The following is a 24,460-nucleotide window of genomic DNA, read 5'->3' as shown; positions in this document are numbered from 1 at the left end:
AAGCAACCATATACAAGATATAAATAAGTGAACGTGGCTGTGTTCCCATAAAATTAACAGAAATAGGTAGCAGAACTGATTTGGCCCATGGGCTATAGTTTGTCAATCTCTGGCCTAGGATATCTGGATCATTTGTTTTACATTCTAATTAGTGATCTGACAATATATTTAAGGTTCCACTTTGACCATATAAAAATGGTTATTTTAATACAAGTATCTTATACCTACAATGACCACATGTCCTAGATTTGGGGGGACACTCTTGACTTATAACTTTATTCTTATTAATAATAATCATATATCTCAATTTGTGGCTCAAAAAGTAGGTGCCTTATATGCAGATACCTACTAAAATAGTCTCTTAATACACAACTGCTGCCTCTCAAAAGCCTATTATCTACAAATATCTGCAAATAGTGTATCCCAAAGTATTGTAAAACTATACTTACCCTTTGAGTAGTATAAGATGGCTTTTTCTTCTTTTCAACTGTATAAAGACTGATTTCTATGTCACCTTTTGCAGTTCGACATTCTTCCTGTACCCTAATAACAAGTCAAAGGTCAAAGTAACAGAAAATCATCAAAAAGAAAACCAATCATCTAAGAATCAGATAACAAAAATACTTTTAAACATATAATTTGCCACCTGAACTATTTTTAGGTGTATAATCTAGTGGCATTAATTACATTCAGAAAGTTGTGCAACCATTATCAGCATTTCCAAAACTTTTTCATCACTTCAAAGATAAACTCTGTGACCATTAAGCAATAGCTCCCCATTTTCTCCTTCTTTCTAGCCCCTGAAAACCTCTAATCTATTGTATGTCTCTATGAATTTGCCTAGTCCAGATATTTCATATAAGTGGAATCATATAATATTTGTCCTTTTGTCTCTGGCTTCTTTCGCTTAGCATGTTTATCCATGTTGTAGCAGGTATCAGAACATTCTTTTCTGTAGCTGAATGATATGCTATTTTGTACATATACCACAATTTGTTCATCTGTTCATCTGTTGGTGGACAATTGAGTTGTTTCCACCATTTGGTTATTGTGAATAATGTCACATTTAACACTGGTATACAAATGTCTTTGAGTACCTGCTTTCGATTCTGCTTTCAATGTTTTGAGTAAATAATCATTTACTCCAAAGACACAAGTTAATTATGTCTTTCTTTTTTCTTATTACTGCTGACTTCTTATAGCAGAAAGTAGAAGAAAAGGAGAAACCAAATTAATTTTGCTACTTGTTGGTTGATCCGGTAAAAGCTTGGTTAGGAAGATACCTGATTAAAATGAATTGTACATATTCTCTGTAAATGTCCTTTCTCTTTTCTAAATCTATTTCAAGTTGCTGTGGAGTATCTGAAAGTTGTTATTACAGCAAATTTCAGGGTTTACAAATACGAATAGGGATTGTAAGTTTGAAATTAATCCTAATGAAATTCTTTCATCCAATGAAGTGTACCTAAATGACATTTCTAAAGATACTCTAAGCACCAGCATCTAGCAAATAATTGTACTCCCAGGCTGCTCAAATGTTAGGGTCCATATATCACTCACATATTTAATTACATAAGACCTCATGCGTTCTTAATACTACTTGTATTCTTTTCTTCAAATCTAGGCTATAAACTGAGAACAGAGATAATGTTTTGCATTTTCAATATTCCCCAAAGCATTCAGCACAAAGCTGAAGATAATCATTATTTGTAATGGAGTGAACTCACTGGAATAATATGGAAAAACTAATGCATGACTAAACTGTATTTTAAAATACCTCATTTACTAGGCTAACATAGTACATTTCAATTCACTTCCTAAGAATAAAGCTTTAAATTTTCTTCTAAATGTTACCTTATTGACTCACCTACTAACTCCATTATTTAGTTCATTGACCACCACTCTTCTACTCCATGCCATGAGATCTCTTTCAGTGGCCATCTGGCTCCGAGGAGCATTGTTATGCATTTGTCTAACACCTTCAATTTGACTACTATGTCTTCGAAGCCTGATGTTTGGGGAAGAAGATATGTCCATGTTTGGACTTCTCAGAGCTAAAACAAAAACAAGGAAAACTGTCATTTTCTGAGCAAAGGCACCACAGTTTTCCAGAACACAGCTCTAAATAAGAGAGTAGATTCAAAGATAGTACTGCTGTAAGAATTGCTATCCCTTTGTTCTATATTTTCTGTACCCTCCTTTATGTTTTTCATATTGTTATAAATAAAGCAAGCACTCTTATTGAGAAATGTTTGAAATTTTTATAATTATTTTAATTTTTTTCAAAGTAGTTTCACATCTGACATCTACTAAATGCTCACTGAATATAAAAAAATGTATTCAACATGATTTGGAGATTCACAAATGTTTATTAGTGCTAGTTCAGGAAGCAGCTTTTTGATCTAAATTCTATCTTTATTCTCTCCATTACAGTGTTTCGAGATAAAGCATCAATAAAACTTTCAAAAATGTTAAGATTCAAAGTGTAAATAATTATTTTTTTAAATCAAAATTTCATTTTCAAGATTGATGAGCAAAGAAAGAAAGAAAACAAAGTAACAGAGGTTTTATTTTTTAATACTCCAGAAAGGTTCATGTTATTTTTCTTGCATTTACAAATAAAACACAAATGGAAACTGAAACATCCAACTGTCAAATGTAAGAAAAATTTCAAAACAAATGAATATTACCAATAGAAGTCAGTGGGGTCTCTTGACTAATGTCATTTCTAATCTGTCCACAGAAACCTAGTATTGAAGGTACAACAGAATACTGATTTCATTAATGGATATTTAAAATCAGGGCTCTGAGAAAGTTTCACGTCTCAGGAATAAAGGGCCTGGATAGATAGGATTATCAGCCCACTTGTTATCTTGTTCCAGGTTCAGAAAAGCTTATCTGAGTTAGATATTCAAGTAACCCAAATGATTTTTTTTTAATTTTATGAGACATTGAAGAAATCGGGAAATTAGCAAAATACCCTGTGAATCACCACAAATTTAAATCACCTTATTCATTTCCATGAAATCTAAAATGCAATGTTACACAGATAAATGACTCTAGTTACAAATATATGAAAAGAAATAAATCTGAAAAAAAACTCATAAGATGACTACATTTGAAAATAAAACTAATAGTTCTTGATAAAAGCTAAGATTTATATAAAACTCAGATGCCCTGGCATGTTTAATGGAACAGATAGGATAGGGTATCATTTTAATATCATTTAAGGATAGAATATTCATTTTCACGTTTAATGTAAAAGATAGGATAGGATATCATTTTAATATCATTTAAGGATAGAATATTCATTTTAAGATAATTAATTATACAATAACTTCCACTGGTATTAAGATCAAACTATTATCAGTCAATTCAGAAGCTGCATCTGTATTCCCTAAGAGAGCTTCTTGTCTTCAGTGTATTTTTTTTTAATTCAAGAGAGGAGCATGGTATTCCGCTTTCCTCTGCACAAAAGAGGAATTGGCAGTAATTTCTAAACTTAAGGTAGTTTTAATTTTGAAAACTGTATAGGTTGGTTCCCCTTCAAGAGGGCTAGACATACTGTAGCACTTCACTTCTTAAAACAAATGTAAAGATTACAGATAAATTACTGAGTAAAAAGAATACAGTGTATTAAAATGCATCACCTGAATTTCTCAGGAGACCTTAAGTCATTTTACCCACAAATGATGAGATTATGAGACTTTGATATATATGATATCAAAATTGTAAATTAATAAAAATGTTTTTATCTATAAAGGTAAAATATTTTCCATGTAATTATTTGGTAAAAGTAAAATAATTACAGTACATACACTACACTCTTTACAACTATAAAAACACTTACCACCATTAACAGAGTATGCTCTATTAACTGGAAAATGTGGAACATCTCCTTCATTAATTAGTCTCAGGTCTTGTTCTCTCTGCAGCTCCCTGATTATTCCATCAAGAATGCTCTCATCTTGGTCATTGGTTTGCTGCCCAATTACCTGTTCTACTACCTCACCATCACCTTAATAAGACCAGATAAAAGCCACAAAATTACTTACATTTTAGTATACCTTCAACATAGTAAAAACAACCTATAAATTTCTACACAAATGATTCAAAATAGGATTAAATGTAAAATAAAGTATATATCAAATGAAACATTTTATTAAAAACTTTAAATATTTTTGATGTACTAGCTTATGTGTCTGACTTAACCAATGGTCCCAAATTAGACATTATTATGAGGGCCTTCTCATCTTTAAAAATACAGTCAAGTGCTGCATAACAACATTTCAGTCAAAGATAAACCACATATACAATGGTAGTCTCACGAGATCATAATGAAGCTGAAAAACTCTTATTGTTTAGTGACATCATAGCCTCATAGTGCAATGCAGTACTCACATGTTTGTGGAGATGTTGGGATAAACAAACCTACTGCACTGCCAGTTATATAAAAGCATAGCACACACAATTATGCACAGTACATAATATTTGGTAGTAAACGACTATATTACTGTTTTATGTATGCACTATACCATACTTCGTATCATCTTGAAATGTACTACTTTTAATTACTAAAAAAAATTGCACTGTAAAACGGCCTCAAGAAGGTCCTCCAGGAGGTATTCCAGAAAAAGGTATTGTTATCATAAGAGATGACAGCTCCATATTCCCCCTGAAGACCTTCCAGTGGGACAAGCAAGATGTGGAGGTAGAAGACAGGGATATTGATAATCTTGACTCTGTGTAGACCTAGGCTAATGTGTGTTTGTGTCTTAACTTTTAAAAAGTTTAAAAAGTAAAACAATACAAATTTTAAAAATAGAAAAACCTTATAGAATAAGGATATAAAAAATATTTTTATACAGCTGTACAAAGTATTTGTGTTTTAAGCTAGGTATTATTACAAAAGAGTCGAAAAGTTAAAAAAAAAACAAAACAGAAAACCTAAAAAGTGTTTCCAGTAAGCTAAGGTTAATTTGTTACTGAAGAAAGAAAAATATTGTTTATACACATTTAGCATAGCCTAAGTGTACAGTGTTGATAAAGTGTACACTATTGTATAGTAATGTTCTAGGTCTTCACATTCAACCACTCACTCACTGAATCACCCACAGCAATTTGCAGTCTTGTAAGCTCCATTCCATGGTAAGTGCTTTACACAGGTATACCATTCTTTATCTTTTATACCATATTTTTACTGTACTTTTTCTGTCTACGTATGCTTAGGCAAGTATGTACCATTGTATTTATAACTGTCTATGGTATTCAGTGCAGTTAAATGCTGTATAGGTTTGCTGCCTAACAGCAACTAGCTATGCCATAAGAGTTTTGAGTAAGGTTTAATTAAAGAAGTTTAACCACAGATACCTAAAATGCTTTGCATCCTTCTTTGTGAAAATTTCCTTTTTGAAAGAAGTCAAAATGATGATCTTTGAACTATTATTGTGTTTCGATAACATTTTAGTGTTTTAATGAGTACAAAATGATTTTTTATATACACTGAAACTTAATGATTATTTCTGAATGAAAATGTTAAATCTTTTTCTTTAAGTGTATCATTGCCCTGGTTTTCATCTTGTCCTCTAGTCAGATTTGACAGAGTAACCAAGTGATCAGATCTTACAAGAAATATACAAGAAATAAAGTCTGATAAATTAGACTTTCTTATTCCTTTGTTTTCAAGTTTATCTCCCATTTAATTAATATTCACATCTTTTCTCCTTGGCTAATAAATACATCATCACAGTAACTACAGGCACACGTGTAACACCATTTCCCTGCTCTACAACCTTTATGAGCAAGAACATAAAAAGATGTGCAGCATTTCATTCTATGAGGGTCAGTTCAAGCCTTAATTCCCTAGCAAAGATATGAAATTCTACTTGCAAATCAGTAACTTACTAGCTCATACCTGAAGACAACCTACAAGTACCAAAGTAAAATATGAAGGCATTTTATGTGGGGGTAGAGGGCAGAATAAATAATGAAAATATGTTAACCAGAAGAGAGTAAGTTTCTTTGATAGAAAATAGCTTATTCCAATGTTTTATTCTCCCATCTTCCCATCATATATCACATTCATCTCTGCTTTCCCAATATCTCCCAAGACTGAGTGTTATTTAAATAGTCACATCCTCTTACCCTACACCCAATAACTCTTTGCATTTCAAACATGAGAACAGGTAAATAGCTACCTCCAGCTGCGGGGTAGGGGTTGTTTTCTTTTTATTGAGACAGTCTGACTCTGTCGCCCAGTCTGGAGTGCAGTGGCACAGTCTTGGCTCACTGCAACCTCCGCCTCCTGGGTTCAAGTGGTTCTTGTGCCTCAGCCACCCAAGTAGTTAGGATTACAGCCGTGCACCATCACCCCAGCTAATTTTTGCATTTTTAGTAGAGACGGGGTTTCACCACGTTGGCCAGGCTGGTCTCGAATGCCTAAACCTCAAGTAATCCACCCACCTCGGCCTCCAAAAGTGCCGGTATTATAGGCGTGAGCCACCACGCCTGGCCAGTCTGTGGTTTTTCAAAGTTTCACCTTCTTAGTCTAATTAACTACGAACTCTCAAACTAAAATATCAATACTATAAGCAGTGGAATTCCACCAGTTACAAAAGCTTTTACTACAATTCAATACTATAGAAAACAACAGGTTCATACATATATAAGGTTTTCTAAAGAAATAGGTCAAAACGTTATCTGCTTGAGCATATATGCTTACGTTTGTCCTAACCCACTTACCTGTGTCCAGGTGAGATAAACAATGAAAAAGTACTATGCTAAGGTTAAAAGTACTATATAACTGAAAATTAACAGTAACAGAAGATGAAACATATTATAACCTACTCCAGAGTTTAGCAGGAGGCATACATCATAGAGAATACAGCAGTAATGTATAATATTGTGCAAAATGTTTTAAATTTACTTTTAGAGGAAACATACCATTAGCCACATATCCCAGCTGTGGTATAAGCTGTTCATCTTTACAATTTTCCCGTCCTGGTACCAACCGTTGGAATTTTGTGGGATGAGGATTTCCATCAACATCCACCAAAAATGGAGGAGGCATGAGGTGAGGAGCTTGTTGGGTTTGTTCATCCAATACATAGTTATTGGCATCACGAATAAGAGGACGATAATCCGTGTGGAAGAACATCTGATCTGGAATCTTTATGACAGATTTTTAGTGGGTTAACATACACAGGGAATTTATAAGTAAATACTTGTTTTCATTCCTAGAGCACACTCATTTTTTAAATCAGATAATTTTTTTCATACTCTTATAGTCCTTTGTTGCCCTATATTCCCCCTTTAGGTAGAATAGAATTGAATTACCTAGATGATAATTCTCTTTTCTCCAAAAAATCCTATAATCTGTATTAATTTTTAGACATATCATATTTCTCCTATTATGATAAGAAGAACTAAAGCAACAACCCAGTAGATATAGTTGGGCATTTGTATTTAAGTTGTAAAAATTACACAAACCTATATAATTATGTTTTTCTTGCTTATTTTTATTCAAATGAAGATAGATGAAGTATAATACATATGACAAAACAGGTAAATATCAATCACATCAAAGACACTCAAACCTGATATTAATACAATTATTGAGCTGACCTCAATGACTGAGTTCTCTTCCAAATCTATAATTCTATAATCCTTCTCAAATTCACAGCTAACAAAACATAAAGAACCAATTAAGTTAGCTCCCAAAGTATTTTAACCGGATCAATAATAAGTAAAATTGCCACCTAAGAAAATAAACATATTCAGTCACCAGCGGTTTATTCTCAATTCATGAGAAGTAGAAGATGTGATGTATTAGAATTACTCTCCTATTATACCTGGAAGGCAGTAGAGAATATGTTCAAAGCAAAAGGATTTCCTAAGGAATTTTTATGTCTTCATCACCCTGTAATTTATCTCAATCGTGACCTGCACAGCCAAACATAATGTTCTGGCAGTGCAGATCACAATTGAGAACCTTTACTAAGAAAGACAACTTCCTTTTATTTTATATCTACTAACACATAACAGCCCTTATTAACTGGAGGACTTTAAGCAAAATTTGTGAATGACACAATCCTAAATTATACTCTACAGCAAAATTAAAATATGCTAACCTTTTCATAGTATTTACTGCATCCAAAACCAAAAAGCAGCAAATGCCCATGAGAATCTGTGCAGGCAAAATGGTTTCCATCTGGTGAAAACTTACAATCAAACACCGCACCATGGCCTTGGCCTTCAATCTGAAATTCAGAGGAGTCTCAAGTCATCTTAAGAGTAATTTTCAAATAATAGATAGGTGATAACTTTTCCTTGCTAATACCATGGACTCTGTGATGCACAAACATTCCAAAGTACTCTCTGGCTTCTGTAGCCAGAACCCTACTGAAACAGTAAATCCCTGAAAGAAATTAGGGAGAGGCAAATTGCAATGGATGAAATCAATCATTGCTAGCAATGACATACCTCATGAAATACTAAATGAGTGACTGTGAAGATTAAAAAAGAACTAAATGTAACCAAAATGACAAAGGTACTACCTCAGCAAAGTCAAGATATTATCTTCACATCTTAAGTTATAATGCAATGAAGCCTTAAAATAACCATCCTAAAATTAAAGCACACAATCAATTTTACTAATAAAAGACAGAGGATCTGTCTTTGCTTTGGGTCTATATAAAGCGTATAAAAGTAAACTCAAAGGCCAACCAACAATTTAGAAATGTTTAGTCAGAATTATTCTTAAGAGAATATGAGTATTCCCATCACCATAGAAGAGTGTTCTGAGAGGAGAGATAGCTCACCAGATTTTTCCATGGCTTGTATGAGACATATCTTAAGAGCATCCATATCTCCAAGTCCATGTTTGCCAAACAACTTTCTGATTACTAAATCATATGAGGTTTACCAGGGGCAGACACAAGTATTACAGTCACTGTTATAATTCATAAATGAGAATTACATTTTAAACATCAATCTTTTTGTGATTTTGGTTAGGTGTTAACTCCAAAGCTCAATACATTTGAGTATCTGAAGTTTAGGGCTGGGGAACAGAATTTGGAAAATGCTAACACCTAAGAATAGTCATCTTAAAAGGCTCAACTGGCCTTATTCTCAGTTCTTGAGTTATTCTCTGAATTATTTAACCAATTTAAACACAAATGACAAGAGGTTCCTTTGTACTAGGTATACTTTAATTAACCAAGTTATTATATAAGAGAAGTTGGTTTTAATGTGAACTAGATACAGCTGTTTCTTACCATGTTAAAGTAATTCCGAATTTTGGTCCCCCGGTCAAGGTCCCAAATAAAAATGTTCCCATCATGACCTGCTGAAAGTATAATCCTTTGATCAAATGGATGGGCTTCCAGAACGAATACTTCGTCATCATGTCCCTATAATAAAAATCAGTATTAAAAATGAAAAGCAACACAAAATGTCTCATTCATTTGGTAAAAAGGTCTTCAGTGTGCTATCAGTCTGGTTCAAATGGATTTATGCAGAATAATTTAACAGCATTTACTACGTGGATACTACATGAACAATATAGCTCAGTGAGATTTCCTTATAAACTACTGATTTTATCAAGTATTCAATAAACAAAAGATCCAGTAATGTTTTTAAAATATAGTCTAAACAATTACAGCTCATTAACCAAGGCTCTGAAGTGGAATTTAGGACTGGGCTATTTAAAAGGCCACAGAATATATGACAAACAAAATCTTTCAGTAACACCCAATTCTGACACAGTGATCAATACAATTCAGCACTCTATTCTCTATTACCGGTATTCAAATTGTATTTCAGTAGGCCTCATGATACATTCAAAGGATAAAGCACACTGGTTCTGCTCTACATCTACTTTACATTTGGGAGTTCCATTTAAGATGTTATCTAGAAAATACATTTTCTGCTAAAAAGAAGTAAGTTTGAAAACCAATGCTTTATGTTATATGTTTATACAACAAATAACATGTTTACATGTTATATGTTTATATAACATATAACAAGTTTACATATGTTATATGTTTATATGCCTCGTAAAGGAAAAGTTTACAAACATCTGCTTCAAGATCATTGTTGATTTTCTTTGGACTTAACTCCTGACTACAGAGTATATGTTTAAGAACAGGCTCCAAGCCTTAGAAAAGCATAGAGAACATCCCGAAGCTGCACTTATCTTAGGAACACACTATCACATTACACATCAGGAGCATCTAAAAAATGATCATATCCTGCAAATCTCAAAAGTGCATTTTGTCCCAAATCATGCTATTAAAAAAAGTAGAATAATAGAGTCTCCTACCATATTATGATTATGGATAAAAATACAGCTTACTGAAAGAAAATATAACTTTAGACTGGCTCAAAACGTAGTGATAAGATTAGTAGGAAAAATCCCCTTATGATAAATACCATCACAACTCAACGTTTACCAAAATTCTTCCCAGTGACTACAGAAAAAGTTACTTCTTTGCTATAACAAAATCCCCTGCTAAAAGAATCAATTTGATATAGCCAATATTTTCTCAGGTTCGTATCTCCAGCAAAAAATAAAGTTAGTTTGCTAAACTCTAATGATAATGACATGACTACTTCAATGTACATTAGGGGGAAAAAAAGAACTTTGAAGCTGGGGATTTTCATTTTTTTGGGTCACATGCCTTAGGAGAGGACATAGTTAATAGATCATGGGGAACAAGATCTAGTCAAAATAAGTAATGTCTTAAAATTTATCAATTTATCGTCGCCGGGCGCGGTGGCTCAAGCCTGTAATCCCAGCACTTTGGGAGGCCGAGACGGGCGGATCACAAGGTCAGGAGATCGAGACCATCCTGGCTAACACGGTGAAACCCCGTCTCTACTAAAATACAAAAAATTAGCCAGGCGTGTTGGCGGGCGCCTGTAGTCCCAGCTACTCGGGAGGCTGAGGCAGGAGAATGGTGTGAACCCAGGAGGCGGAGCTTGCAGTGAGCTGAGATCCGGCCACTGCACTCCAGCCTGGGCGACAGAGCGAGACTCCGTCTCAAAAAAAAAAAAAAAAAAAAAAAAAAAAATTATCAATTTATCATCTTAAAATGCCATATTTGTATTTGGTAAGCACACTTTCACTTCCACCACCCCCACACAAATCTAAATTATCATCCTGGCTCATCCCGGCTACTATCAGTCTCCTATAATCTACCTGCAGTCACTCTCAACTCATTCCAATCTATTCCTTCTTCTGTGACCAGAATTAAAAGGTATTTTTCAAAAGTAAAACTCACATGTCATTCCTTTGCTTTAAACCCTTTAATGATTTTCTATTGGTCTTACAATAGATCCTACAAAATCCTAGTCTGGCCCCTGTCCACTTTTCCAATTGTATCTGGGGAGACTCTGTTTCTGCTCTCTGTGATATAGCTAAATTGGCTTTCTTTCAGCTCCTATCTACCTCAGGACCTTTGCACATGCCGTTCCCTCTTCCTAGAAACACGCCCCAGCCTCCTCATATATTTGATTTACCAAATATTTACTGATACCCTACCATGTAGAAGCAGCAAATAAATAAGAAAACATAACAATAAAATATCAGATAGTGATGAACCTAGTAAAAGTAAAGCAAGGTGACATAGTAAGACAAAAACAAGGAGGCTATCTTGGATTGTTTGATCAGGGAAGGCCTAATCAAGGAGTTGACACTTAAGGTGAGATATGGGTAATTCTGACTTATCTTTCAAAACTTAACCCAAACTACAATTCCTCAGGAAGTTTTCTCTAAGCCTCCCATTATCAAATTTGGTTACTCTGTTAGAAGTTTGCATTCTATCTCGCATTTTTCTTTCTTAGCACTTATCTGATTAAAAGTATTTCTCATAATAGGCTATAAGCTCTGGCATGACAGGACTCTGTCTAATTTACCATTTATATCTAACACCTAACCCACTTTTGGTACACAGCTGATGCTCAAACAGCATTTGCAAAATAGAAGAACTTTACATCCCTCTGATACATAAACACCACGATATACTACAAAGACAACAGAGTTGAGTCGGAAGAATTGGTTTCTAGTCTGAATCTAATCACTTACTAACGAGTGATCGCATGGCAAGCATTTGGCATTCTCTCCTTAAAATGCTTATGAATTGATAGTTGAAAGAGACAAAATAAGGTTTTTAAATTAAACTTAATCTGAAGTCAACCAGTATTATGATAAACTGAAAAACATCAACACCACCCACGTGATTTCTACTATTAATTCTTTCAAGTTTTTACATCACAAATACTGTAGCCTCTTACAATGACAAATATACACTTTCTGAAAGAGGAAAAAATACCTTTCTTTTCCTGCTTCTTCCTCTTACCCCTATTCCTTGCATAAACTAATCACTAAAGGTAGACTATGTAGGATATCCTTATCAAAATAAGGTACGCTCTACCCCTATAACGGTAACAGCGAAAAAATGCCAATCCCTGGTAAAAACAAAATAACTTATATGTCCTCATTGTATACAATAACATAGTAGATGAGTAACTACTAGACTTAGAAAAGATCTTGAAAAGATTTCATACTTGCTTTTAGCAGGTATAGTGAGTGTCATCCCTATTTTACAGCTATGTCAAAAGAGGCCTCTCAGAAAATCATTTTTCCAAGGGCTAGTATAGTATATCACAGAAAGGAAACTGGAACTTAAATCTCCTGTGTCTTAAAACAGTGTGCTTTTTGACCATTTTAATTACTCTAAAAATAAAATACTTACAGATAATGTATGAAGAAGCTGTCCTGTGATAGAATTCCACACTTTCAAAAGAAAATTATTCACTGCAGTAATAACTGTGGTATCATAGCGATCCCAGGCCACCATAGTCACCTTAAGTTTAGTGATCTTGTCTTCTCCAGATGGCAAATTATTGCTAAACAAAACAATTTGCAGTATTCATATCTTATGAATTTTGGACAAAGGTGCATGTTAAGCAGCAAATTGTGACATAATTTCTCCAGGAGTACACAACTGTTTAGATTAAAAAATCCTAAACTAGACTGTTAAGTATTCATGAAAGAAAAAAGTAAATGTATCTGCATAGGGCAATACCCATTAGCTTAATTCAGGGAGAAAAAAAGACCCTAAAATGACAAAAATTTGGTAAATAGTTCCTTGAGAACCAAAAATTATGAAACTTCTAAGAAATCTATAAATACCTTGAAAAATAAAATTCATACTTATGTTGGTTATCAGAAAATATGAACACATAATGGTCAATTTCTTCTCTTAAATATGATTTTTTTTTTTTAAACCCATAGGTCTTATAAAAAAGCAATAGAAAATTTAGTACCATTTTTTATGTAATTAAATATGACATTATCAATAGATAGCTATGATGAAAAAGTCATTTTTATATTGCAGCTAATAGAAAGACAGTTGATTTCAGGGCCATACCCTAAAGAAGCTGTAGTGTCCCAAAGAGGTAATTACGTATCTTCCAATCAACAGTGAAGATGACAAAACTGAATGCTGATTAAGTGTAAATATATTACTGAGTAGGAATGCTAACAATATAAAATATTATAAAAGTATCCTTAGAAAATTAAAGAAAAAGTTAAACATATGATGACATTTAACAGGGACAACTCTCAAGGTAGAAAGTAATATAGATATATATTTTTAATGACCTATAAAAATCTAAGGCAGAGAATTGCTCTGTAGGCATCAGTAGAACACAGAGATCTTTGAGTCACAACAGACCAGAATATCAAATGAATCAGCAATATTCCTGACATCCAGTCTGTCAATCAACAGTAAAGATGATTTGCTTAGCGGCTGTACAGATGCAAACTTCATGTCTACAATTAACTTCAAACTATTTACTAATGTAAAAAGATATTTTATATTCATTATTAAACTCAATGTAAAATATATCATGAGAACCACATAAATATCTAACATATATTCTTACCCAGTCATTTTAGTAGCCATGTCGAGCACTATACTCTTCCATTCTTGTTGCTGATACTGCCAAATTCTTGCCGTTCCATCTCGACTTCCACTAACAAATCTTAAACTAGACAGAGTTAAAATAATTTTATTAATTTTCTCAAAATGTAAATCACTTTTTTTGATAATATAAGTAACACATTAACCCTCACACACTACTGAGGGGAATGTAAAATGGTACAGTCACTTTGGAAAACAGCTTGGCAGTTCCTCAAAATGTTAAACATAGTCATCATATGACCCGGAAATTCTACTTCCAGGTATATATCCAAGAGTAATGAAAACATAAGTCCACATAAAAATGTGTACATGAATATTCATGGCAGCATTATTCATAATAAGCCAAAAAGTGGAAACAACCCAAATGTCCATCAATGGGATAAACGGATAAACAAAATGTAGCGTATTTATACAATGAAATATTATTCAGCAAAAAAAAAAAAAGAAAGAAAGAATGATAGACACAGTAACATAGATGAATCTTGAATAGGCAAACCTATAAAGACAAAAAGTAGATTAATGGTTACTCAGAGCTGGGAGTGAAGGGATAGGAGAATTGGAGGTTGACAGCTAAAGGATATGAGCTTCTTTCAGGGCCAATGAAAATGTTCTAAAATTGACTGTGGTGATGGTTGCACAACCCTATGAATATACTAAAAACCAATGAATTTTATGTTATTTAAATTATATTTCAATAAAGATGTCATTTAAAAAGAATACATATTCACTCATACTTCTGTCACTGTCAACACTTTGGTTTCTATTTTCAGAATTTATAAAATACAGACATATACACTTCAATAGTTTCTACCACAAAAAATTGAACTGAAATATATATGTTTTTCCCTAGCTTAACTGTATTTTGTTGATCTATTTCTATGTTTCCAAGTACAAAACTATCACTTTTAATAAGTGTTCAACTATATCAATGTACCAAAATTTAATTAATCCTTTAATGATCAACTGTTGTTTCCAATCTTCACCATTATAAATAATGCTGTGATGAACATCTCTATATAATCTTTGTACAACCTCATACATATATTTGCTGAGTCAGAGTAGGTGTATTTTTAAAGCTTTTGATACATACTGCCAAACTGTTTCCCTGAAAAGTTTTTTTAATAATTTACAATCTCATCACAAGTTGTAGAAGTGTCCATTTTCCCAAAACCCTTGGCAATATTGGGATTATCATTTTTCATTATCTTGTCATTCTGAAAGAAAAAAAAGTGACTGTTATTTTAATTTATATTTCTTTGATTATTAGTAAAATTGGACATCTCCTCATGTGTTTATTGGTCACACGAATAATTAAGACCACAATAATGTAATTTTTCCTTAATGGAAAAAGGGAGTTAAAAATTTAGGTTCTTCTAGCATGAAAGAATAGTAGCTATACTAATGTTCAAGCATCTAACTCAGTATAATGCAGTCAAATCAACCTTAAAATTTGTTTGGTGTTTTTTTCATTCCTAACATAGACATCACTCTTTGTAGACCATCATTATTTACTCTCAAATTTGACAAAAATGAACTACTCCATCAGTGTAATTATTTGCGGTCAAAAGTTATTTAAAAATAGAACATGATCATCCTATAAAGTCCTTATAGGTCGCGCGCGGTGGCTCACACCTGTAATCCCAGCACTTTGCGGGGCCGAGGCGGGCGGATCACAAGGTCAGGAGATCAAGACCATCCTGGCTAACATGGTGAAACCCCGTCTCTACTAAAAATACAAAAAAATTAGCCAGGCACGGTGGCATGGTCCTGTAGTCCCAGCTACTCGGGAGGCTGAGGCAGGAGAATGGTGTGAACCCAGGAGACGGAGCTTGTAGTGTGCCAAGATCGTGCCACTGCACTCCAGCCTGGGTGACAGAGCGAGACTCTGCCTCAAAAAAAAAAAAAAAAAAAAAAACTTCTTATAGACATACAAGTTGAGCTAGTCGAATACAAAATTCTAAAATCTGAAAGTGTCAACATGATGCCAGAAGTCAAAAAGTCCACACCTGGCCTCTTGTGATGGGTCACCAATAGTCAAAACTTTGTTTCATGCACAAAATTATTTAAAATATTGTATAAAATTACTTTCAGGCTATGTGTGTAAGGTATACATGAAACATAAATGAAATGTGTTTAGACTTGGGTTCCATCTCCCAGCATCTCATTATAATATGCAAATATTCCAAAATCTGAAAAAATATCCACTTCTGGTACCAAGTATTTTGGATATGAAATAACCCGTATTGGAAACAAATTAATGCTAGGTGCTTAAAATTTTAAATCTATTATGCTAGGTAAACTTTTAGGCTAGAGTCTTTTTGGCTGTCATCTTTTTGGGATTAGACACTTTAGAGAGTGCAAGGATATCTGCATATAATTTCTAACTTTAGGGATATAGGGATAATGAGTGATACAGATATTCAGAGAAAGTCAAGACAATTAAACACTGGAACATTCAGGAAAGGTTTCAGGTAGGGCATGAACCATAAAAGGAAGATAAGACCTAGTTAAGAAGAGGGGGAAAAAAAGAAAGGAGAGGGACATGAGAGGAAAGGAGAAAGACAGAAAGTAGGAGAGAAAGAGAAAGAGGTTAGGGGAAGGTAGGAAATGGCATTTCTTGGTAGAGATGATGTGAGGAAAAGTATAAGCAATGGAATGGATGAGATGTGAACAGGAGCAGGGTATACCAATTAGGCCGGATTTAAGGATTCATATGGAGAACAGTAGAAAAGAATGTAGATCTAGGTCATGTGGTAAAGAGCTCTGAATGCCAGGCTAAGACATTTGAATTCTATTCCATAGACAGAGAAGAGGAAACACTAAAAATTTCTGTAAAGAACAATGTTGGCCGGTCACGGTGGCTCACGCCAGCACTTTGGGAGGCCGAGGCGGGCAGATGACAAGGTCAGGAAATCAAGACCATCCTGGCTAATATGGTGAAACCCCGTCTCTACTAAAAATACAAAAAATTAGCGAGGTGTGGTGGCATGCACCTGTAATCCCAGCTATTCGGGAGACTGAGGCAGGAGAATCACATGAATCCAGGAGATGGAGGTTGCAGTGAGCCGAGATTACACCACTGCACTCCAGCCTAGGTGACAGAGCGAGACTCCGTCTCAAAAAAAAAAAAAAAAAAGGAACGAGATTACACTGGCAGAGATGGACAGGTCACAGGTCAGATAATGTAATGCTTGAATAACGTGGGTGCTAAAAGAAATAGAGCAAAATAAACAAAAAAGAAAGCACTCAGAAAGGAAGACCTGATAGGTTATGGTTACTACTTGGATGAGATTGTGGAAGTGATGGCTAAGGATGTCATCAAAGACAAACAAGGGCTTTGAACCTAAATAACTGGACAGAAAAAAGGTATCTATCATAGAGGTAGCTGCATCTGAGGGAACGGTAGTAACATATATCAAACATCTGTTTACACAAAAATGTATTACATAATTACCTGTCTCCATTGTTACAGAACTGAACAGCAACAACTTTATCCTAAGACATAAAACAGATTTTTGGTTAAAATGGACTTATTTGTAAAATGAATTAAGTGCTCTTTCTCTCAAATTCATAGGCAAAAACATCATGAAGTAGTTTTTTTTTTTTTTTTAATTTCAATGAGGCCCAAAACAATGTACTAACTAATGAGGACTACTTATTGGCAGTAATAGGAAACAAACCAGACATAGGGCAACCTTATAAACCATATCTCAAGAGACAAATACTTCTGAATAGATATTAGTTTATTACATTCTCCATAATAAGACAGCACACTAATGTAAGATAACACCTTAAAATAGTTAATTTAATAGTAGTTGCATTAGATTTTCCACGTAATTTTATTAATTTTTGAAAATAATCATTTCCGGCCGGGCGCGGTGGCTCAAGCCTGTAATCCCAGCACTTTGGGAGGCCGAGACGGGCGGATCACGAGGTCAGGAGATCGAGACCATCCTGGCTAACACGGTGAAACCCCGTCTCTACTAAAAATACAAAAAAAAAACTAGCCGGGCGAGGTGGCGGGCGCCTGTAGTCTCAGCTACTCGGGAGGCTGAGGCAGGAGAATGGCATAAACCCGGGAGGCGGAGCTTGCAGTGAGCTGAGATCCGGCCACTGCACTCCAGTCCGGGCGACAGAGCAAGACTCCGCCTCAAAAAAAAAAAAAAAAAAAAGAAAATAATCATTTCCTGTTTCCCGCATCATTTATCTAATTATTTTCCAATGGAATCATCTGACAGTCTATAAGTACCATAGTTTAGAGACTGCTATTTAAAGCTTTTAGAATAATTAACCCATACTTTTACTAGTATGTATAGTACTGATGACAAGAGTAAAGTGTAAGCCAAAATTTGTGATTTGTATATATTACTATGGTACACATCAGAAAAGAAATGAAATAAACTTTCCAAGGATATTCAAAAATAAAGCAACTGTTTCTGATTTTCTCTTACCGTATGTGACTCTAATTCAGCAATTTTCTCAGGAACCTCAGAACCCAAATAATATATTCTAATCACATGGTCAGTACTACCAGTTGTAATGAACATACCGCCTAGAAGATTAAAAACAAAACAAAACATAGTACCAAGGAACCCTAAAAACCCTGTCATTACTTCCTTAGTTGTATGCTACACCTTGCATTAGTAAAAAGGCTTCAAGAAACACAAGGTTGTCTTCTAATTATTGGAGACATACTAGTGATTCAGAGAAAATGTAAAACTATATCAGTCATCCAACAAAATCTACAAACTATATATACACTGAATACAGGCCTATGATCATAAACATTAAAGAAGACATCCTTGAGGAATTCATTTCTTTATTTAGAAATGTAACGTTCCAGAATTATTTATAAGACAACTTATCTACAATTCTCTTTACCGTGGCCATAGTGGTTGAGTGTAAAAAGTCAACTGCTTTTGGGATGATGAAAAAGTTCTAGAGATGGATGGTGTAACAGATGCAGAACAATGTGAATATACTTAAAGTTACAAACTGTACACTTAAAAATGGCTAAAATGATAAAATTTTAAGTTCTGTATATTTCACCACAATCAGAAAAAGGAGGGGAAAAAAAGGTTAACTAATGTAGGATTCTTAGCAGTAGAAAAAGCACTGTAAAAGTGTTTTCAATATGGAGCAACAGTACATTTTTTTTGTAACCCAGGGCAGAATTTTTGTGTTGATTGTGGGGGAAGTAAATTTTTTTGTTAGTGGATATTTAGAGTAGGGGGTCTGTTTTTACCAAGCAAAATCACCATTATATAAAAATGTATTAAATTATGAATAAGAAAAAAAAAAAAAACAACCTTACACATTACTTAGAGTCCAAATCTATCATAACACATGGTTCAGATTTTTTATATCCTTCAATTAACACTCAAATGTGTATCTTTTTTATTCATAAATCACATAATCTGTTTTTACAACTGGATCGTTTAATATTCCAGATGCTCAAAACATTCTAGTTTTATACATACCAGAACTGAAAGATGAACAAGATATCTGGACTCCAGGTCTGGATCTCTCAGTAAATTTCACTGGGCGATCTCTAAAGAGAAAAATAAGGTGTTTTTATGTTTCATCATGTTTAGCTAATGGGCCAGAATGTTAGCACACTACTAGATACTGATCGATTTAGCATCAATATTACAGAAAAAACAAAAGGAATGTGGTCAATAAGTACTATTCCCCCATCAATTAGGTTAAAAATGCATTTAACCTTGCAAACATCCTTTATGATATCAGTATTACTACTACAGTTTTATTAACCATATTACTTACTACTACCATTATGAGGTATATTCTTACCAAAGTAACAAATGAAACAAATAAAATTCTACCAGAATTTTCTATATAAATTGTCTCTTCAACATTAATATCAAAAAAATTTATCCTAAACTCTCTTAACCTATTGAAGTAGGTATGGATATGTATACACAAATACAAATACACATATATAAATATATATACATATATCTATTTAAATACATGGACTATTAAGAATCAAGGCAATAGATAAAAATTAACATGCTTAATTTTTCACAAAATTTCTAAACTTACCTAAACTTCATTGTTTTGACATGCCATTGCCAGAAACAGATTGTTCCATCAGCACCAGTAGAAGTGAGGTATCTGTTTGTGCCTTTAGTTGATGGACAAAACTTAAAAAAACAACAAAAAAAATATGATTCAAATAAAAAGTTTTCATGTTCAGCCTAACATCAAACACAGAGTATTTTTAAATTGTAATCATTTAGCAAATATAATTTCAATAAATTCAGTTAAAATTTTTTGTTTCAAGGGACTATTTTACTTTCCTAGATTAATAAATACCTTATAAAATTTAAAAATATCAAAAAAAAAACTATAGAAAAAGTAACTGAACTTAGGATAAAATGTTTTAGTTATAAAAAAATTACTTTTAAATTATTTAACATTACACTTTAAGATTTTTTAATCACTTTCAGTGGAGAATAAACTCACAAGCGCATTACTACTTAAAACTTTACAAATGTGCTATATATACACTTACAGAAACAACTGTGGAATTTTTATACTTCAGATGGACAGACGATTAGAAGTAAATCTAAAAACACTTGGGAAGTTAATATCCAAGTATTTGGTTTTATTATTTTTTCACTTTAAAATCCAGTTTCATTCAATGAAGTATATAATTTTGTCCTTTTTAGATATAAGCCATTTGTTTCCATAAATAATGTAAAATAGGTCAAATCATTATTCATATCATATCATTGTGGAAAAATGGAGATCAAGTTAAAAAAAAACTTAAGTTGTCAATATAGAGGACTACTAATATGTCAGAAGGATCAAGGCCTTTATCATGTGGGCTTCTCAGGCTCTTACTCTCAGTATTTTGCATATCCTCAGAAAAGAATCACAGAAAAGGAAAAAGAACAACTGAGCTCCTGATGTCTGGGACACAGGAAAAAGCTGAAAATTGGACAAGAGTTTCCTACATGTCAGTGAGTTTTTAAAATCCCAAATGAAGATAATTAAACATTTCCACTGAGATGATGACTAAGGATTAAGATGTATAGGGTTTGAATACATTTTGAATGCAAATCAAAAGAAAATTATCATTATAGATATTAGAAGTAATTTACTTATTAGCTTCTTTGTATGGAAGCACAGAACTTCTAAAGACAACAGAGATGAATTCAAACAAAAATTACTCATTAATATTATCCATTAATAACTGATGTACAGTAAAGAAACCAGGACTCATGCCTATATAGTCCTCTGTTGGTATCATTGAGACATTGCTTCCAGGACCTCCCATGGATACTAAAATCAGCAGATGCTCAAGTCTCTGATATAAAATGGTATGGTATTTGCAGATAACATATGTACATCCTCCTGTATACTTCAAATCATCTCTAGATTCCTGATAATACCTAATACAATATAAATGTTGTAGTGATTTGTTATACTATATTATTTAAGGGATAATGGCAAGAAAAAAAATCTGTACATGTTCAGTAGGAAGATTAATTTTTTTCAAATGACTTTTGTTCCTCAGCTGGTTGAAGCCACAGATGTAAAATCTACAGATACAAAGGGTTAACTATATTTTCATTTCTGAGATTGAGAAATTTGCATTAAAAAGCTTAATCTGGCTGGGCGCAGTGGCTCACACCTGTAATCTCAGCACTTTGGGAGGCCGAGGCAGGCAGATCACCTGAGGTCAGGAGTTTGAGACCAGACTGGCTGATACGGCAAAACCCCGTCTCTATTAAAAATAAAAAATTTGTTTGAGTTCTTTGTAGGTTCTGAATATTAGCCCTTTGTCAGATGAGTAAATTGCAAAAATTTTCTCCCATTCTGTAGGTTGCCTGTTCACTCTGATGGTAGTTTCTTTTGCTGTGCAGAAGCTCTTTAGTTTAATTAGATCCCATTTGTCAATTTTGGCTTTTGTTGCCATTGCTTTTGGTGTTTTAGACATGAAGTCCCTGCCCATGCCTATGGCATTTATGCAGCCAACAGACATATGAAAAAATGCTCATCACTAGCCATCAGAGGAATGCAAATCAAAACCACAATGAGAGACCATCTCACACCAGTTAGAATGACAATCATTAAAAAGTCAGGAAACAATAGGTGCTGGAGAGGATGTGAAGAAATAGGAACACTTTTACACTGTTGGTGGGACTGGAAACTAGTTCAACCATTGTGGAAGAGAGTGTGACAATTCCTCAAGGATCTAGAACTAGAAATATCATTTGACCCAGCCATCCCATTACTGGGTATGTATCCAAAGGATTGTAAATCATGCTGCTATAAAGACACATGCACACATATGTTTACTGCGGCACTATTCAAAATAGCAAAGACTTGGAACGAACCCAAATGTTCAACAATGACAGACTGGATTAAGAAAATGTGGCACATATACACCATGGAATACTATGCAGCCATAAAACAAAGATGAGTTCATGTCCTTTGTAGGGCCATGGATGCAGCTGGAAACCATAATTCTCAGCAAACTATCGCAAGAACAAAAAACCAAACACTGCATGTTCTCACTCATAGGTGGGAATTGAACAATGAGAACACTTGGACACAAGAAGGGGAACATCACACACTGGGGCCTGTTGTGGGGTGGGGGGAGGGGAGAGGGATAGCATTAGGAGATATACATAATGTAAATGACGAGTTAATGGGTGCAGCACACCAACATGCCACATGTATACATATGTAACAAACCTGCACCCTGTGTACATGTACCCTAGAACATAAAGTATAATAAAAAATAAAATAAAATAAAATAATTAGCTGGGCATGGTGGCACATGCTTGTAATCCCAGCTACTCAGGAGGCTGAGGCATGAGAATCGCTTGAAACCAGAAGGCGGAGGTTGCAGTGAGCCGAGATCACACCACCGCACTCCAGCCTGGGCCACACAGCAAGACTCTGTCTCAACAACAACAAAAGCTTACTCTAAAATCTACAGCAGTAATCCACAAATACAGCCAACACACCAAATTCAGCTTGCTGCCTGTTTCTGTAAATATAGTGTTATTGGAACACAGTCACCTTACACTGTCTATGGCTGCTTTTGCACTATGGGAACAGAGCCGAGCAGTTGTGACAGAGACTGTATGACATGCAAAGCCTAAATATTTACTATCTGGCCTATATATTTGCTGATCTTAGATTTGCAAGAATTAGACAATTAAATATGAAATAGTATAATTTTATAAAGTGAAGAAACATTGAAACCTTTATGTCCATTGCATTAAAATTGCTTCATCAATCACAAAGGGGGATCTGGCCCACTAATGTGCCTTAATAGAATTGTTTTAAATGAGAAATCAGGTTATGGATTGTTTAATATAACATTTATTTTTGTATTCCTGACAAATTAATACATACCTACTGTAGAAAATTTAGGAAATGTGGAAAAACAGAAAAAAAAGTAACATGTAATTCTGCCATTCAGTGGTAACCACTATTAGCATCATACCATTCGAACTAAATTTTGTTAAAAAAATACAAAACGTGGGAGAATAATATATCACTGATGTTAATAAAGACAGTCAATACACAAATAATAAAGAACATATAAAGAATACCAAAAGATGACTATTACTACAGAGAAAAATGAAACAGAAGGGAAGATACAGAGTTGCTGTGCACACAGTGGAGGGGCCTGGGGGGCGGTGGTTTACAATTTTAATCAGAGCAATAAGGTGGTCAGGTCTCCCTGAGAAGGTGACATGTGCACAAAGCACATAGAAACTGAGAAAACAAACTATGTGAATATCCAGGGAAGACTACTCTAGAGACAGGAAACAGTAAGAGCCAAGGCAGCCATGTACACCTAGAACGTTCAAGAAAAGCAAAGTGGCCAGTAGTTAAGCAGAGTGAAAAAGGCAAACATGCAGTAGATGAGACTGAAGAGCACCAAGGAGGCTGAGAATACAGAGCATTGTGGAGACTTCAGTTTTAACTCTGAGAGGAAGCTACTGATGGTCCTGAGCACCAGTGACATGATTTAACTCCCATTTTAAAATAACTTTGTCTGTTAAACTGAGAGATTAAACTGGGGCAGGGGAAAGGGAATGGAAGATGCAGGCAGATCGGTTAAAAGTCTATTTCAATAATCTAGACTACAGATGATAGTGCCTTAAAACAGGATAGCAATAATAGAGGTCATGAGAATTTGCCAGATTCTAGATACAGTTTGATGGTAGAACCAACATGATTTGCTGACAAGTTAGATACAAAGTATAAGAGAAAGATAAGAGGGATGACTACTCTGAGGAGTTGAAAGCAGGGTATTGCCATTTGTTTAGATGAAAAGGCTTGGGGAGATATGAGGAAGAAAAATTAGTTCAATTTTGAATATAATGAGTTTGAAATACCTAGTAGACATACATGTGATGATTCTAAGAAGATAGTTGCATAAACAAGTATGAAGCTAAAAGATAGTTCCTAAATGGAGATGG

The 24,460-nt window shown here is 34.1% G+C and overlaps 1 protein-coding gene across 2 annotated transcripts in view; it reads right to left on the bottom strand.

The window, feature by feature from the left end:
- BRWD3 (bromodomain and WD repeat domain containing 3) overlaps positions 1-24,460 on the bottom strand; it is a 136,410-nt gene that overhangs the window by 46,753 nt on the left and 65,197 nt on the right. For both annotated transcript variants that reach the window (XM_023202831.2, XM_023202832.1), the window contains exons 9-20: positions 20,052-20,152; positions 19,469-19,539; positions 18,440-18,540; positions 17,443-17,483; positions 13,951-14,055; positions 12,756-12,909; positions 9,276-9,410; positions 8,130-8,258; positions 6,943-7,168; positions 3,851-4,018; positions 1,868-2,054; positions 450-543 (exon numbers count right to left, since the gene is read on the bottom strand). In XM_023202831.2, coding sequence (XP_023058599.1) covers positions 450-543; positions 1,868-2,054; positions 3,851-4,018; positions 6,943-7,168; positions 8,130-8,258; positions 9,276-9,410; positions 12,756-12,909; positions 13,951-14,055; positions 17,443-17,483; positions 18,440-18,540; positions 19,469-19,539; positions 20,052-20,152 — 1,512 coding nt within the window. The remainder of the gene's footprint in view (positions 1-449; positions 544-1,867; positions 2,055-3,850; positions 4,019-6,942; positions 7,169-8,129; positions 8,259-9,275; positions 9,411-12,755; positions 12,910-13,950; positions 14,056-17,442; positions 17,484-18,439; positions 18,541-19,468; positions 19,540-20,051; positions 20,153-24,460) is intronic.

The sequence above is a fragment of the Piliocolobus tephrosceles genome, chromosome 12 (assembly GCF_002776525.5).
Source record: "Piliocolobus tephrosceles isolate RC106 chromosome 12, ASM277652v3, whole genome shotgun sequence".
NCBI lineage: Eukaryota > Metazoa > Chordata > Mammalia > Primates > Cercopithecidae > Piliocolobus > Piliocolobus tephrosceles.
This window is presented reverse-complemented; position numbering and strand designations above follow the sequence as displayed.